General features: G+C 40.6%; 1 protein-coding gene across 1 annotated transcript in view; it reads right to left on the bottom strand.

Moving 5' to 3' along the window:
• UCHL3 (ubiquitin C-terminal hydrolase L3) overlaps positions 1-18,998 on the bottom strand; it is a 54,325-nt gene that overhangs the window by 10,175 nt on the left and 25,152 nt on the right. The window contains exon 5 of the mRNA XM_073346958.2: positions 7,937-8,012. Coding sequence (XP_073203059.1) covers positions 7,937-8,012 — 76 coding nt within the window. The remainder of the gene's footprint in view (positions 1-7,936; positions 8,013-18,998) is intronic.

Raw genomic sequence — 18,998 nt, 5'->3', positions numbered from 1 at the left:
GACATGCCACAAAGATCAGCTCAGTTTTTCATAAACTTAGCATACTAATCGTAATGCCCAACTGTTCAGCACTTTCCCCTCTAAACAGAGTATTTCAATAGGAATACAGTATTATAAACAATGACAAATAATAACACTTTTTTAGTTGAACATAGATTTTTAATACACGAAAACTTTCAAATCAAGGGGTAACCTTGAGTTCTAATTATTTTGTTTCTGGTAATGTTTAAGTTCTTTGGGTTTTCCAAATAGGTCATTGGAAAAAAAAAAAGTAGTTATTTAGTGCCCCCCCCTCCAAAAAAAAATTACTTGCCTGTACAGAAACTGTTCTTCAAGATGGGCACATATACATTCCACTTCAGGTGTATATGCACACAATGCACCCCTGCTCTCTTCATGTGCTGAGTCAAGGACATAGAAGGGGCATATTTACTGCCTCCCTCTCCATTCCTTCACACTTCTGTATATATAATGTCTGAAGTAGCAGGGAAGTGGAAGGATCATGGAATGTATATGTTACTATACAACTCGAAGAACAACAGTTACTATCCAGGTAAGTAACAGTTTATTCTGTTTGGGGATTGGCCCTGCTTTGAGCAGGGGATTGGACTAGATGACCTCCTGAGGTCCCTTCCAACCCTGATATTCTAGGATTCTCCTTCACCTGATTGTGCACATACACATTCCACTTTGGATGACACATCAGCAGTTCCCTTACAGGTGACGGGACATTGGATCACCTGAAACAGAGACTGTAGCACCAACTTGCCGAAGGCTTGAGTGATGGGAATGTCTGGAAAAAGGTAGGAACAGACGGAGGGACGTTGCTCAGAAAAGCTGATGAAGTAGACTGACCTTTAGTAGAGCGAGCTATTGTCCTGAGAAGAGGAGGAGGAGGAGGAGATCTTAGGAAAGCTGCAGCACAGCTTAATGCATCAGAAACCTAATGAGAAATTTGTTTGACCCCTAACTCTCTCATTGTAGGCTACAATAAGCCTGGGAGAGAAGGTCTGAAGGACTTAGTGCAATCCAGATACAATGCTGGAGCTCTGTGAACATTTAAGGTGTGGAGCTTCTCTTCAACTTCGGAAGAGCAAGATTTTGGAAATAACACTGCAAGACGAATGGTTTGATTTCAGGTTGAAAGCTCAAACTGCTTTTGACAAACTTAGAGTATGGCTTAAGAGAAACTTTGTCTTTATGAAAAAATGTGAAAGGAAGATCAGCTAAGAGAGCATAACGTTCAAAACTCGCCTTTGCAGAAGTGACTGCTATTAGGAATGCCGTCTTCATAGACACCAGGGATAGTGAGGCTGTCATCCTGGGTTCAAAGGAAGAACCCACTAGTCTAGAGAAGACTGGGTTAAGATTCCATAATGGTACTGGATCAGACACGTGTAGATGTTGGACAAAACTTTTTAAAAAAATCTGGAAACCAGAGAGAGTGAGAAGATGGAAAACCCATCCACTGGTGGATGCAGAGCAGATACTGCTGCCAAGTGGACTCTCTCAGAACTAACTAACTGACGGGCCATAGGCCAGAGGATTTCAAGTGTAACGAACAGTCCAATACATGTGAAATCTCTCTGTAGCGGGTCAGTAAACGTTGAAATTGTGCCCAAATAGAGCACCTTCTCCACTTGCATACGTATGTCGCTCTAGTAGATTCTTTCCTGCTGCTCATTTAGACGATCTGAAGATCTCGGGAGCACAATCCCTTGTGAGCATTCAACCAAAGTTCATCCATGACATGAGGTGAAAAGATTGGAGGTGGGGATGCAGAGACTTGCCCTAGTTCTGAGACTAGGGGAAAAGTTATCAGTGATCTGACTGAAAATTGATGTAGATCCGTGAACCAATACGGGCTCGATGAGACTGTTTCCAGTCAGATTAATGCTGCTTTGTCTCTTTTCAGTTTCCTCAGGACCTTGGGAATGAGAGGAATTGGAGGAAATGCATATAGGAGATGACTTGACTGGGGAGAAGGACAGCATCTGTGATGGAATATGGGCTGCAGCCTGTCCTGGAAAAAATATCTTGCACTTGTGGTCCAGGTTGGTTGCGAACAAGTCTATTATTGGGAACTCCTGCTGGTAGAAGATCTGGAGGAGAATGTCCTTTCTGATCGACTACTTGTGTTGGTCTATGAAAACCCTGCTGAAGGAATCTGCAATTGTGTTTCTCATTCCTGGAAAGTGGAATGACTTCAGGAAGACATTTCTGATGCATAAATTCCACAGGTGGATGGCTTTCTGGCATAGCCGAGACGATCTTGCACCTCCCTGCCTGTTCAGACAAAACATGGCAGCTGTGTTGTCTGTAAAACTTGTATCGTCTGGTTGTTGATGGTGGACATAAACATCTTGCAGGCCTGATAAATAGCTCCGAGGTCCACATATTTATGTGGAGTGAGACCTCCTGGGGTGAACAGAGAGCTTGAGCTCAAAGCTGACTAAGATGGGATCCCCAGCTCTGGTAGACACATCTGTAGCCAGAGTCAGTCAGTTATGACTACAGAAAGGGAACCCCTCTGCACACTGAACTGGTGGATGGACCTGCAGACCTTGACTGACCTCATGCAGGTATGCAAGTCTGCATGTTCAGGAAATGTTGCTCAGCCAATAAACTGCTTGGTTGTAGGTGGTACAGGGACTGGGGTTTGCCAGAGGGTCTTCATCAGCTCTAGCTGGGCTTCATTAATGAGAAGGGCAACTTTTCCCTGAAAGACTTTAAAGCCCTCTGGAGAAGGGGATATCGACTCCAGGGTGATGGCTTTGTTCAAGGAAGGGGATGAAATATAGGGACAGGAAGGCACATCTAGGGGTTCCTGCACTAATTCCCCTTCCTCAATAGGATCCAGTACAGCTGACAGAGGGATGGCGGAAGGAGCCTCTCTAGAGGTTTCCTGCATGGAGACTGAGATCTCCCCTTGCTCTGTAACTCCAATGGAGGTCTAGACTCCCTTGCAGCAGGCAAAGATCTGTAGAGTCACGGAGGATACAGTACAGGAGCCTCTTTATGGGAATACCAGTCCTGTACCTTCTGCCTCATGCCCCTAGGGCAAGGTCTATGAAGTGACTATAAAGACTCTGATGGGAATACAGGCCCCTCATGCTCAGAGTCTAATGAGAAGATGTAGGACTCATCTGGAAAGGGAGGAGCATTCACCTTTGAGGTCTGACGGGGGGGGGATTGATATCAGGGAAACCATCTGGTCAGAAAAAGCCCAACGAGGTGATTGGAATGCCAAAGTCATAACTGGTGCCAGTGGTTGGCATAAGGTACTGTAGAGAGTACGTTGGCTGAACACCACACATCAACAGTGCTGACAATGACCAAATCCAGGTGCAGCAACAGGGAGTCAGGTAATGGGACACAAAGGAGACTCTTATGGAAAGGTAGGCTTATGGAGTTGAAATCACCAAGACAGCCAGGTGCTCTTCCAGTGGAGCCAAAGGAGGACACAGCAAAGATGAAGGCACTAGTCTCAACAACTCCAGAGGAGCCAGAGTTGACAGTGACCCCTCAGATGGAGCTGTGAGCATCTGTGCTTATTCAAAGGCCCCAACTCAGCACTGGAGGACTTACTGGAAGCCTTCTTGTGCAGAGAAGATCATAACATTGACTGTTTGTCCAGGTCAGAATGTTTGGATTTCTTTAAAGAGGCCATCGGGAAGAGGAAAAGTGATGCTTCTCTCCAGATTTATGCTTCAAAGTTGAAGCTGCTGGACGAGCATTTCTCATAGTTTCAGAGTCCATCATCTTGTGATGGGGGCCTGGTTCTGAGGAGGGACACAGTCTCCTTCATGAGGTGAAATTTGAGGCAGAAATTCCTGTTCTTTAGTCCTAACAAAGGACTAAAAAAGGGAAGGTGGTACAAATAGGGCATCTATCCCTCACATGCTTCTTTCCAAGACGAATTAAGCAGCTTCTGTGCCTATCCATGACAGGGATAATGGCTCTGCACATGGCACACTGCTTAAAGCTTAATTATTTTTCATAACAAAGCCCCAGACTACCTAAAATTATTACTAATTAAGTATTCTAAGGCTAACTATAAGAACTATATGCACTAAAGATTTAAAGCTGGAGAACCAAAGCAAAAACTATGAGGTGCTCCAGTTCTCACCATGGGCAGTGGGAAGGAGTTGAGAGGGTGTGGCGGACACATTCCATTTATGTTCTTGGCTCGTGCAAGAGGAGAGCAGGGGCACATGCTAGTGGTACTGCTGGTAAAAGTCTCCACATACACTTGAAGTGGAATGAATATGTGCACAGTCATTCAAAGGAGAATGCAAATTTATACTCAGACAAGTGAAACTAGGGTTTCTGGGGTGAGCACTAAAAAGGGAACTCCAAACCCACCAATTCTGAAGGGGTTAAAGGTCAAGTAATATGTAACTGAAGTATTACACTCAATTAAGAGCAGGATATATAAGTCACAGAAATACAGTAAAGTTAATACTGATAATTTAATATAGGTATGATTCACAATACTAGTTTAGCACCCTACCAGAAGAAGTGGTCTACAAAAGTTTTCAATTTTTTCTTTAACTGTATTGTGCAGAACTGGGAAACTTCTGGTTTATTGTTTATGAAAGAATGTGTGGCTCAGTTTGTATTGATACCTAGCAGGGGTGAAAGGAATTTTCTCTCTCTTCCAGTGGGGAAGATGCGACATGAGACCTTCAAAGTGGGGCAGTTTCAAAGAGTTTTATATCTATAAAATGGTATATGTATCTTTGTGAGCTAGGGATTGTATTCTGGCTCCATAGGGGTGGGCTACAGAACTTCCTGCAGAAACTAAAATCCCTGGGCGAGAATTACCACAAATCCTGAGACAGATAAGACAACTGCGTACATTGTACCATTGTACACACTGGTTTTGAGTGGGTCTAAGAGAACAAGAAAGCCAAGAAGGAAAAATGATATAGAGTCATCCTGAACTCACTCAGAATAACCCTCACTTGGATTCATGAACTGACAGACTTTAACCAAGAGGGCAAAACCCTGCTGGAAGGGTTTGAAGGACTTTGAAACGTCCTAAGGGCTCCACGTGGAGAATGGGTGATAGCTGGTAAGCTTAGCATGCCTACAGACCATTTCTTGTTTTATGACAGCAGGTCTCAAACAGGGGGTCAGGACCCCACAGGGGGTTGTGAAGTTATTACCTGGGTGGTCATGAGCTGTCAGCCTCCACCCCAAACCCCGCTTTGCCAACACCATTTATAATGGTGTTAAATATATAAAAAAGTGTTTTTAATTTATTTGGGGGGGGGGGTGTCGCACTTAGAGGCTTGCAATGTGAAAGGGGTCACCAGTAACAAAGTTTGAAAACCACTGTTTTATGATATGTTTTCTTTGTAATGCGGTGGTCTTAAGTAAATGTACTGTGCTTTGCGAAACCACTGGTAAATGTTATCATGCCCCATGGAAGAGATGAGAACTACAGGCGCTGGATTACAGTCATGCCTGCTGGGATAAGCACAGTGAATTGCTGGGGACTGTAACCTAAAACTCTGATCCTGAGGCAGAGGAACACGGGTCCCCACCCAGAGTGAGAAGTGACAGCTAAAGACCTGAGAACTAAAAGGGTGCCCTTGGGGAGACCCTGGAGGAGACACGGGTACAGTTAACCCTGCAATTGTGATGTGTAACAGTGCCCATTAAGTGTGGTATTTCTCAACATATTTACATTTGTTGCTTACTATGCAAATATTTCAAGCTATTTATGAAAAACTATGAATGTCAAAACGTGTTAAGGCATGACATTTTTCTCCACCCGCAGCATTGGCCTACTGAGCTTGCCAGGCCAAATTCTTTTTAGTTCTCAAATCATTTTTTAAAAATCTGCCATAATTTCCTTGAACTTGGCAGTACTTCTAACCTATAATTAGCCTAAAAAAAACCAAAGTAGGCTCTTATGAAATATAATATATTAAAGCATTTTTGATATTTACTTTAATGACTAACCTCTTGTACATGGCAGAAATGACTGAAGCTGCAACTTTAAGATAAAATCCTCAGCACATTCCAGAAAACAGAATTGAATGTCATTGTATTTCGCAAGCTGTGTTTTTGACTGAATTCTTAAATGCAGTTTGGCACAAAAACATTTGAATGTACCTATGAATAGCATGTTTTTGATGGAAGTGTGGGCATTTATGTTCATGTGCCACTCCATAGCTTTCTGCCTGCCAGGGTCCAAATATTCACCACAGTGGCTAAAGCTGATGACTCAGCCAGAATTATCTGAACAGATTTATAGGAATCACAATGATTACAGGTTTTAGCAACTTCTGTAAATTATTTAAACAAGAGAAGAGAGTTACAGATTATTGTATTTTCCCTTTTTCTTATTTCTCTACATTATGTCTTTAATCTCTTATACTGGTACAGGAAAGGGTTATTGTAAGGATGTTATTTATGTATTTGTAAAGGAAGTGGTGTTAGCATTCTATTGTGTAACTACCATCAACATCTTACACATATTTTTAATTCAAGCATACCTTAAAGTTCATCTCCTCCTACTTAGTTATTCTCAGGGAGTGTACAATATGCAAAGCTGATAATCATATGCTCTGCACTGTTTTTAAACTCATGTAAATGACAGAATAAAATATAAAAGCAACATGGACACAGTGACACAAAACTTCAGCGAGGAGAGCTTAAAACAATGGGTGGTTCATTATTTTAAAAATCATATTTTGAAATTTAAAGCCAAAAGTTATCTGTGCTGCATCGTACAGCTTTTACCCTGCTATTTAGTGTGAGTCACTGGCATCTAAAATATAAGCTCATAAAACACACTTTATGGAGAAAGTACAACATTCATGAGGTACAGCTGACAGTGATGATTCTTAGGTTCAGATTGATTCAGAACATGTCCTTTATACTACATTGGCCTCCAAACTATTAAAGATGTGTGAGAGCATTGCTTCACTAGGAATATGTTTTGAAAAGGTTAAGTAGTCAGATGAAATACAGCAAGCATACTCTCATTATACTATATTGGAGAATTATGCTGGAAAGATGTCTGTGTGACTTGAGATTTTATCCAAACCTATTTAAAACTGCTTCAACTAGGATTCAGAAGTGTCTACAGCAAAATCTTGTTGCCCAGCAACAATTCTATAGGAGACTAGGAGCATTATAGAATATCGGAGCAGAACTTAGTGCTGCTCAACCTGCAGCGAAACAAATAGTCAAAAATAATTCAGATGCAGAAGCTAATGCTCAGATGCAAATGAAGTATTAGCTATTAAATGTGAAGCAAACTTTTTAAAACCAGCCTGCGATGAATGAATTGCAGATCTTCAATATCTGTTGGTATGCTATTCTTCACGCAGCACGTTTTGATTCCGACTATTCTGGTATTCAGTAACATGCCTCTAGCTAGAATTTATAATTTGCACTGTTCAGCATTAAAGAAAAAAAATCACAAAGAAAATAATAATTAAATGACATTCATCAAAGAAGCCATCCTCCCCCTCCAAAAAACCAACCCCCGCCCCCAAAACTGAAGTACAAGTGTTTTCCTGATTAGGACCATAATTTTGTTGAGTCAGACTAGTTTCTAGCAATGGTAGTTTGTATCTTGCCCTTTATATTACATTCTCCCCCTCCCACCCCCAAAAATAAGGTTAATCATCACAGAATATCAGGTTGGAAGGGACCTCAGGAGGTCATCTAGTCCAACCCCCTACTCAAAGCAGGACCAGTCCCCAATTTTTGCCCCAGATCCTTAAACGGCCACCTCAAGGACTGAACTCACAACCCAGGGTTGAGCAGGCCAATGCTCAAACCACTGAGCTAGCCCTCCCGTGTGTGTGTGTGTGGGGGGGGAATCAACAGGAAGAATGCTTAATTACTGACTACAACTGACAAGATCATCACACTGACCTGTTTCAAGAGCAATGAAATAAAGTGTTCTTACCTAATTCATAGAGATGACTGCCTACATTAACCAACGCAATAAAGTGAAGATCTACTTTTTCATCTATGCTTGGTGCCTGTAAGAAAACAAAAACAGTATAATATTATGTACACCCAAATCTCTTATGATACTAAAAATACAATCCCCCAATATAGAAAGCATGTGACCTATAAAAGGAGGGGACTGTAGCCGAGAAGCCCTAAAAACCAGCTTGGATTGATTTAAAGTGAAATTATTTAAATCACCAATCGGGCAACATTTAAGTAGTTTAATTTTTTTTCATTTGTATTTTTTAGTTATTTTCCTAAAGACAGGTTGGTTCTCAGTGGTCAGTAACCAATCAGGCATGTTGATAGGCAACTAAATATAGCTTTTACACTAAATTTGGTGCTTTCTGCTAACCAGGAGGATATATTATATCTTAACACATTTATTTAAGCAATTATGTAGTTTAACTTAAATGTATCTTCACACCACCAATACCAAGGTGATATTATTCCTATTTTAAAGATGGGGAACTGAAGCACACAGAGATTAAGGCCAAAGTTGTCATGTCCCCTAATTTTGACTTGCGTTTCCATTTTGAGGTATCTAGGTGACTAAGCCCTAATTTTTTTTTAAAGTATTTAGCATTTTATATGTTCAATGTACCAGTTCCCATTAACATAAACTTAAAGTGCTTTGTGTGCTCAGCACTTCTGAAAATCAGACTACAGGGTCTCAAGCAGAGCACTCAGAAAGTTAGGTGTACACAATTACTGACCACTTGTGAAAAATCTGGTTTCAGTGATATGACTAGTATCATACAAGAACTCTGTGCCAGAGGGCAGGCAGAACTCAATTATCTGAGGGAACAATCAACTGCTTTATTCATGAGACCATCCTTCCTCTTCCTGCAATCCCTGTCTCATTCGTGTCTAACTTCTGCAATAAATGGAGGCAGGGATCCTACAGACAACAGCCTTATTTATTATGTACCCCGATTCACTCCCTGAGCCCCGACCATCCTGTGTGATGAAAGAGGCAGAGGTCCTGTGGAAAATGTGTTTTTGTAATTAAAGACTGTATCATAATGCATATTCAAAAGGGGGCTGAATTAAAGTTGCACAGGTAACCTTAATTCTGGCAGTTGCTAACTTTTGAAGAATTGATTTTGCAACTTTAGTATTTTGTTAATGTAGTTTTGTTTTAAATGTAATATTATATTCTGGTAATTTTCTATTGATTGCAGATTAAAAATACTATGTCTGAACAATTTTATTCCTTAAAACATGCAACTCTAGCTACTTCAGGGCACTGGGAGTTGGTGGGAAGAGAGTTTATCTTCTCAAATTTCCCTCTGCTCCAAAGCCTCATACTGCTGCCACTATTACTGAATTCTGGTGGCTGGAAGCCACTAGTCATTTCAAAGTCTGTAGGCATGTGGCAATTCTCCAAAAAGGGTCATAGTTTTGGAATATAATGTACCCATCCTATATACATCCACATCGTATATCATTTAAAAGCTTATTTTATGTACATTTTGATTAAGTATGATGTGGAGCTGTCAGGTGGTGTCATAAGCCTGCAGAAAAGGTGAAACAATGGTGTCCGAAATTAGAAAGTGTCATTTTTTGCACAGTTCCAGAAAAACTGCAACGTGACAATTATACTTTTTATGGTTTCAGTTAATTTCAACACCTCAGTGTGGTATTTGTTGGTCAAAGCTACCAAACAACCATGTATTAAAATATTTTTATTGTTTTTGCATGGGCAAGATATTTTCCCCCTGAAATGAAGCTATTTGGCACGTGGCAAAAATGGCAAATATCAACAGTTTGCAGTAGAACATGAAATGTTTTCACATCTTATATTCTTAATTGTCAAAGCATCTCACAAGTGATTACAGCAGTTTTCTATATTTTCAGTTGAAATTTGCTAAACTAGATCAGATTCACACTGAAGACTGTGCACCAGTAGCAGTACATTGTGTTCCCACAATTTGTACTGCACAGTGGGTAGATATAAATGTATGTGAATTGCTTACGTAATGCTTCTCCATTTGTAAGCTTATGTACATACTATATACTATCTAGCCTGCCTGGTAACCTGTTTTAATTTCTAATTACCTATGAATGCAGTACTAGCCTTGGAACTGTTCTAGAAATGAGTTTTTTAGAGACACTTATACTTATGCACAGGTCAGTATTAGTGTTAGAGATGGCAATACACAGCTTCATGTTAGGAATATGCAAAAAATATGACAGAAAGAAGTAGTGAAGACAAAGTCCACAAACAAGTCCATGCCTCTGCAATGAAGAGGGATGAAAAGCATGTTACAGCTCTTACAAACCATGTCATCAACAATCTGGCAAACTCATTAGACCCTGAATCACATGCAAAGGTGCTTATCAACACATTTACTGGACTGGATGTAGTAAATGTACAAGAGTCTCTACTGAAAATAGCAAATTTTGGTGAAGAACAAATTGAGAGATCTGTGAGAGGTGCACTTGATTATGATGGGACATGTAGCTTTTTTCAGCCCAGTCAAGAAATCTGGCATCAAAACATTTGCTGACATGGCCAAGAAGACCAAATTTAAATCTGTCCTTCCCCCTCCCTTGCCAATCACAGGAGCGATCAGTCCAGAAACTGTTTTCTGGAGAGCCCTGTCATTAGCAAAATCCAGAGATGATGTTTCAGTGTTGACTGTTATTCGTCACCCCATGGGACCTGTGCCTATGTACCCTCTTCCATGCTCGTGTAACAGTGAACAGAACAGGCAAAGCTGAATTAGAGCAGCAGCTGGAGGCTTAAGCTGAAAGAGTATATGAGTTAAGAGCATGCAACAAAGAAACGATAATGCACATCACAGGTGCCATGGCTATCTTACAAATTATGGCTGGACACAAATTCCACACGTTCAGTGAATTGGCTGCTGAGTACTAGAGGCAGGTCCTAAAAGGATCTGACAAACCTAATTCTGTAATTAATGTTTTTGAGAGGTATCACAACAGTAACTCTGAAAACTGATGAAAAAGACAGCACCGGACAGGATCTGAAGTTGGATGCAAGAAATACCAGGGGATTGGTGGACTTCATGGAAAGGGTTTCTAAACATGGCACCCAACAAGCAGTCACTTGTAAAATTCCTCTGTGAATATATAGTTCAAAATGCACCTGAGCGCGTAGGAGTACACACAGCACAAACACCCCTCTTGTTGGAGGCTTTTCCAAGGAAATTAGCAAAGTCCATCCCCAGTAGAGGTGCTGAAGAAGCCCCAGACTTATACAGTACTCAGGAGGAAGTGGACACAAGGATGATTCTGGGTCTCTTGGTGTCAAAGGAACCAGAGTAGTTAGGCCACCAGACACTAATGTTTTGGCCTTTGCTGTTCACCTCTTTCCAAAAAGAGAACACAGAGATAACCTGTTGGATTGAAACAGGCACCAAGACCAGCACAACTGACAAGCATTGCTTCATACCTATGCATGCAATTTGTGACACACTCACTCCTGACTTCTGCAACATACTTTCTGCTGTACACACATTAACAGCATGTGACACTGTCATCCCTATTTGGTATTGGGGGGAAATCTGTGTTAAACGTTGTTAAAACTAAAGGAACTTACTGCTTAGGAGTTCTTGCCAAACTGGGAGAGAGTGATGGACAAATTCCAATTTCTGCATCAAGGAAACTGGCACCAGCTCTGTATTATCAGAGCAAGAAAAAAAAAGGAGACCCACAGAAACCTGAATTGCTTTACACCTCAATCTCACCATCAAAAAGAACAAGTCACTAGCCCAACTCCCACCATGTGAGGCTGATTTTTAAGATCATATGAAAGGAGCATCTTTTGGTAAACAAAGCTTTGGATGTCTTTGCACACAGGTAAACCAGATATTGGATCACCATTGCAACATGGATGGAAAAATGTGGATGACTTATTACTTCCTGTATACTTCAAGGGCCCAATGGTATCTGAGCTTCTACAACACCTTATTCATGCCTGTACCAGTAGGGGACACTGCACAATCAATTGGGTCTGTAGTTAGAACTATATTCCCTGCACAGAACCGTGTACATTCAAGGCAATGAAAACTGTGGTAATCCAGGCACTTTCAACACAGACCGGTACTCACTTCCAGTTTGTGTCTTATGTTCCTAAAGCTCATGCTTCAGGAATTCAGCTGGCCACCAGCAAGGGTGAGGAAGGGATTTTCCCCCACAATGTACTCTGGGAGTTTATTTTTTTAAATCTCCTTCCTCTGAAGCATCAGGGATGGCCATGGCTGGAGATAGGACATTGGTGGGGTGGACCCGGGCTCTGGGGTGGCATCACGCATTCTCTCACAGGTGCTTGGTTAGCTAGTTCTTGCTCACACTCAGAGTCTAACTGACTGCTGTATGTGGGGTCAGGAAGGAACTGTCCCCCATGTCAGATTGGCAGTGACCTTGGGCGGTTTTCGCCTTCCTCTGCAGCATGTGCATGTAGATCACTTGCCAGGATTAACAGTCTATATCTCATTTAATTATTTCCCTGCCATTGCAGGGGCCACAAGCACTGATGTGTCTTCGTCCTGTCTCTTCTGTGCCTGTGGTCCATAATAGTTTAGTCTCCTGAGGGTTGTAATACTTTGGTCTTATTTCAGTGGTTGGGTTTAGTGTGTTGGTGGCCTGTGATACACAGGAGGTCAGATCAGATGATCTAGTGGTGGCTTCTGGCCTTAAGCTCTATGACTTTAAACTGACCAATTCAGTAGTGTCTGCCACTTAACTACTGGGTTTAACTAAAGTGCAGTTCTTCATTCTGCCAACTGCTGCTTCCTCTTCAAGGCACCAGGGGAGAGAGCAGGCCACCATATTGCTAGGTTTACAGGGAGTCCAAGTCCCAAAAACCCGGATGCAACATCTTCATCGAGGCCAGGACATAAAGAGTCACTGGTCTCAGGTCAGTGTCCATTAACTTCTGTTAGTCTCCCTCAACTTCCCATACTAATTCTTCTCCGGTTCTCCCTCCAGTCTTCACCAACAGATTCCTGGTCTGTGAAATTTCTTGACCTGTGCTCCCTGAGAACTTTCTGCCTTACTGGCAGTTAACCTAGTGCTTTGACACGTTTCCCCACATTTCATCTTCTCTGCATTCCATTCCCCCACTCTTTTGCTCCCCGGAACTACTACGCTCAACTCTCCCACTTTTCTCTAACAAGTTGACGTAATCTACTTGACCGTCCCTCAACCTCAACAGTAATTCCCATTTCTTAGTCTCCCAGGCTTCCCTCTCAATTACATCAGATCAGAGTGGGCAACTTCAGCTTTTATTCTGACTCCAAAACTTCTCATTTCTTCTCCTGCTACATCCTCCAATCTCCAAAAGCTGTGATTCAATAGAAAATTAATTCTCTCACAACATAGATGTTTTTCTCAAACATGCACAAAAACTCATGGCCTAGGAAATCAGATGCACCTCAGTAATTTTATCACCAGGTTAAAGAGAAAGTTATAGTTTTCCATCAAGGAAAGAGTTCTTTAAATAAGTATTTCAAACCTTAAGACATTGTTTGACCAGGTCTTCTTCCTAGTTGTAAATTACAATTGCAGGTTATCCATACATTTAAAAAGTGAGCAAGAGACATATCAATATATCCTCATTAGTATCACAGTAGAATCCAAAATATCTTTAGTATGGACACATTAGAAGACAGTCCCTTTTCACTCAAAATTATAAAGGAGCCAAGGAATTGTTGGCAGGCCATAAATAACACTTCACTTGAAGTAGCATATTTTTTAAGGTGCAGCCAAATACATTTTATGGATAACACACAAAAATGGCTGAACTCCTTATTTATCCTGCTAACTGTATCATTAAAAAAAATGGGAGAAGGAGCTAAACATCTCCATTTCCTCTGACATGTGGGATAATATCTGATACAATATATGCAGAACATCCACTTCTCTGTTTTTGTATTTCTTTCAGAAGATAATTCTAAATAGATTATTGGACTCCTGAGCCACTGCATAAAGTTGGACTTCCCCTCACAGTAAATGTTGGAAATGTGACTGCTACAATGCAAACCTGTCTCATACAGTCTTTGAATGTCAAAGTCTATCCACATTTTGGAAGGAAGCATGTGGTGCTCTGAGGTGATCAGAGTAGGGGTTTCCCTATGACAAGTCTCTATGTTTTGGGCATTCTAGAAGATCTACCCTGTTCAAGTAATGCCAGGAAATGGATTGCTGCAGCACTTACAGTGGCCAAGAGAGTCATTTTACAAAATTAGAAATCTGCTACAACCCTCACAGTCAACACTGCCTTCATGGAAAAACTGACAGACAATCTACAGAGGCACAAGATCCAACTATTAAGACACTTGGGAGTTTAATGAGAGCATTCCAGTCTACCTGGAATCAGTTTGTTTTTCTGATTTGGGGGAGGGGGGGGAGGTTACAGGGGAGTTGTTAGGGAATTAGTTCTTAACACTCAGGAGTATTTATCTATGAATATTTCATATTGAGTTATTGTTAAATCCATATTCCTGTTATATTTGCTTTGTCACTGTATTTGAATGTCTGTATGGATATGCTAAAGTTCTGAAAAATAAGATTGATTAAAAAAAAAAAGAGAGAGAAGACAGTCCCTATTGCAAAGAGCTTAAACTATAAAGACAACAGACACATGTGAAGGATGAAGCAAAAGGAACAGAATATACAAGCAAGGTTGTTTAATTATCCTGATACAGCAGATTTCAAATTGGCTCCTCTGCCTAATCTTTATTATTTGGCTAACTCCTTGGCTCTTGAGGGAATATATGGCTCTTGGGAGAGTTGTGTGAGGGTATTAGCCTTGTGGACCAGCTCAGGACAAATGTTCCATACATGAAAAAGACTTCAAAGGGGCATCAAGGCTGTAATTGCTGGTGGAGTGACAAAAGAGACTTGTTAAACAGAAAGGGGTAGAGAGAGTTATGTAAGTTATGACAATGAAGACAAAAAAGCTTGAATTTGATGTAGCAAGAGGACTGATGTAGCTGAAGAACTGAGGTCACAACAATTGGTAAGGAAGACAACTTTAGTTGCTGCATTTTGTATGGACTCGAAGGGGAGATGTGGGAATACCAGGGAAAACACAAAGCAGGAGACAATGGCCTGACTGTAAGTTTTAGCAATATGGTCTTGGACAACATTGTAGAACCTGCCTGGTTGCGTAGAGTCAGAGATGAACCCCTGGTAATAGGCTATAGTAACTGGAAGAAAGGCAATGGGTTAAACAAGGAGAATAAAGAATGTTGGTGGCAAGATTTCCAATTGATATCCAGGAGGTTGCTAACAGCAACCAGAATGTAATTAAATTTAACATCCCTGTAGGGAGGAATATAACTAAAGAAACCCACCACATTAGCACAAAAATGGAAATTAAAAGGAACAGTCACAACCGTGGAATGCCTGCAAGCTGCACGGAGACTATTTTAAAAGACCATAATAGAAGTGCAAACTAAATGTATACCCCAAATTAAACAGTAAAAAGACCAAAAAAAATGCCACCATAGCTGAACAGTAGAGTAAAAGAGGTGATTAGAGGCAAAAGGGCATCCTTTAAAAACTGGAAGTCAAATCCTACAGAGGAAAACATAAAGGAGCATAAACTCTGGCAAATCAATTATTATAAGGCAAGCCAAACAAGAATTAGGAGCAGCTAGCAATATTGACAAAAAATAACAGTAATTTTTTTTTAAAGTATATCAGAAGCAGGAAGCTTGCCAAACAATGAGTGGGGGTCCACTGGATGACTGAGGTGCTAAAGGAACACTCAAGGAAGTCAAGGCTGTTGTAGAGAAGTTAAGACAATTCTTTGCATCTGTCCTCACTGCAGAGAGAATCTGAAGGAGATTCCCACACCTGAGACATTCCTTTTAGGTGAGAGATCTGAGGAAATGTCCTAGATTGAGGTGTCAGTAGAGATGGTTTTGGAAAAAATAAATAAGTTATACAGCAATAAGTCACCAAGACCAGATGGTATTCATCCAAGAGTTCTGAAGCAACTCAAATATGAAACTGCAGAACTACTAATTGTAATACGTAATCTATCACTTAAACCAGACGACTAGAGTCACTGTGGATAGTTCGCTGAAAACATCTGCTCAATGTGCAGCAGCAGTCAAAAATAAAGCTAACAATGTTAGGAACCATTAGGAAAGGAATAGATAATAGGACAGAAAATATAATAATGCCATTATATAAATCCATGGTACACTCACACCTTGAATACTGTATGCAGGTCTGATATATTAGCATTGGAAACGGTACAGAAAAAGGAAGAAAAATGATTAGGGGTTTGGAACAGCTTCCATACAAGGAGAAATTAAAAAAAAAGACTGGGACTGCTCAACTTAGAAAAGAGATGACTAAGGAGAGATGAGATATGGTCTATAAAATCATAACTGATGTGGAGAAAGTGAATAAGCAAGTTTTTACCTTCACAACAACCCAAGAACCTGGTGTCACCCAATAAAATTAATAGGCAGCAGGAAGTACTTCTTTATGCTATGCACAGTCAACCTGTGGAACTCATTGCCAGGGGATGTTCTGAATGTCAAAAGCATAACTGAGTTCAAAAAAATAATTAGGTAAATTTATGGAGCATATGTCCACCAGTGGTTATTAGCTAAGATGGTACAGGATGCAACACCATTCTCTGGTTGTCCCTCAACCACTGACTGCCAGAAGCTGGAAATGGATCATTTGATAATTGCCCTTTTCTGTTCATTTCACTGTTAGAAAAAAGGATACTGGGCTACATGAACCATTGGTCTGACCCAGTATGGCCATTCTTACATTGGAACAACAGAATGAAATGTAAGATTGCTTAAAGAGGGAGTAGTCAGAGATGAAAGGTTAATTTGTTAGCAGTGAGCACATAGTTGATTGAAGATGGAGACAGACAAGATGACTTAGAAAGGAGGATGAACAGGAGAAAGCTCTGATGAACCCCCACAGAGTGGGAAAGGGAAGAAACTCCCTACCACCACCCAAAAAGATGTTTAACAGCAGATTTGGTTTGCTAGTAGTGGTGCTATCATGATAGATAAGGGAGGACAAGATGACAAGGAGAGTTTGATCAACCATGTCAAAGTCAATGAAGAGGGCCAAGAGGACAAGAACGTCAGAGGTTCTGATACACCGCTCCTAGCAAAAGAGGCAATCAGAAGCGTTGATTAATACATTACAATGAAGCTGAGAGGAGAGAAGCCAGAAATGAGGGTATTCAGCATGGAGTTGAAGGAACTGAACTTCAGGTAACAGTTGTGGCACACACAATGAGTTTTGAAGTGAAGGGAAGACAGGAGACAGAGCAGTGGAAGCCTATTGTACTGCATTCCAGACAATGGTCTCGCTCAGGAAAGGTGTCTGACACCTTGAACAAGGACTACCACTGAGTTGTTTATAATAATAAATCCTACCTCTTACAGGACATGTAATTTGAATCTCTCCTGTTAGATTAAAAAGAAAACCTGCCAAGAAGAAAAGAGAAAAATCTAAAGGATCCAGAAGTGAGCTGACGTTAACGAGCAATAGATTCAAACCGGTTCACTGTTTAATTTTCATGTCAAAAGTCACTAATTTAATTTTCTAAGTTAAGTTACAATTTAAGAATATTGAGAAAGGAGTACTGGACTGGTGTGCGTCTGTGTCCGCTCCAGTAAATGAAATAGATGATTGGATTCCCCATGTCCACAAAGAGTGGGCACTGTTTATCTAAAGACATTTTAGGCTCAATGTACTGTATTAGTTGCATTAGAAATGGCTTTAATTGCATCCTTGACTTCACTCTTGATATAGGTTTACTGAAAAAACAACAACAAAGTATACAAATATTCATGAGCAACTTTTAGGCAAAGTGTTCTGAAGATACAAAAATAAACTTAAAAACAAACAAATATTCCTCACTGAATATTAAGACAGATGAATGGCACAGATTTACCAATGCTAATGAGAAGGCCAAGGGTGATATACCCTCTTTTCCTTTAATTTGTGTGTTTTCCATTGAATAATGTTCTCAAATTTTATTTGTTACAAACCAGGTAAAGCCCTGGTCATAAATGTAAAGGGAAGGGTAAACACCTTTAAAATCCCTCCTGGCCAGAGGAAAAACCCTTTCACCTGTAAAGGCTTAAGAAGCTAGGATAATCTCACTGGCACCTGACCAAAATGACCAACGAGGAGACAAGATACTTTCAAAAGCTGGGAGGAGGGAGAAAAACAAAGGATCTGTGTCTGTCTGGGTGATGCTTTTGCCAGGGACAGAACAGGAATGGAGTCTTAGAATTTAGTAAGTAATCTAGCTAGATATGCGTTAGATTATGTTTTCTTTAAATGGCTGAGAAAATAAGCTGTGCTGAATAGAATGGATATCCCTGTCTGTGTGTCTTTTTGTAACTTAAGGTTTTGCCGAGAGGGATTCTCTATGTTTTGAATCTAATTACCCTGTAAGGTAGTTACCATCCTGATTTTACAGAGGTGATTCTTTTTTTTACCGTTTTTTCTATTAAAATTCTTCTTTTCAAGAACTGAATGTTTTTTTCATGGTTCTTAAGATCCAAGGGTTTGGGTCTGTGGACACCTATGCAAATTGGTGAGGATTTTTACCAAACCTTCCCCAGGAAGTGGGGTGCAAGGGTTGGGAGGATTTTGGGGGGAAAGATGTTTCCAAACAACACTTTCCTAATAAAATAAACCCAGATAAACATTTGGTGGTGGCAGTGGAAGTCCAAGGGCAAAGGGTAAAATAGTTTGTACCTTGGGGAAGTTTTAACCTAAGCTGGTAAAAGTAAGCTTAGGAGGTTTTCATGCAGGTCCCCACATCTGTACCCTAGAGTTCAGAGTGGGGAAGGAACCTCGACAGCCCTGAATATAAAAATCTAGAAAGTTTCATCAGGTTCTCAAACACTGATTTGCAACAGTCTGAGCTACTCCCTATCTATGTAACAGAATAAAATAAAGTATTTGAAGAGTAGTTCTCCAAGTAAATGAAAAGGTACATGGGGAAGGGTCTCAACATTGAGATACATAAATCATAATGA

The sequence above is a fragment of the Lepidochelys kempii genome, chromosome 1 (assembly GCF_965140285.1).
Source record: "Lepidochelys kempii isolate rLepKem1 chromosome 1, rLepKem1.hap1, whole genome shotgun sequence".
NCBI classification, from domain to species: domain Eukaryota; kingdom Metazoa; phylum Chordata; order Testudines; family Cheloniidae; genus Lepidochelys; species Lepidochelys kempii.
This window is presented reverse-complemented; position numbering and strand designations above follow the sequence as displayed.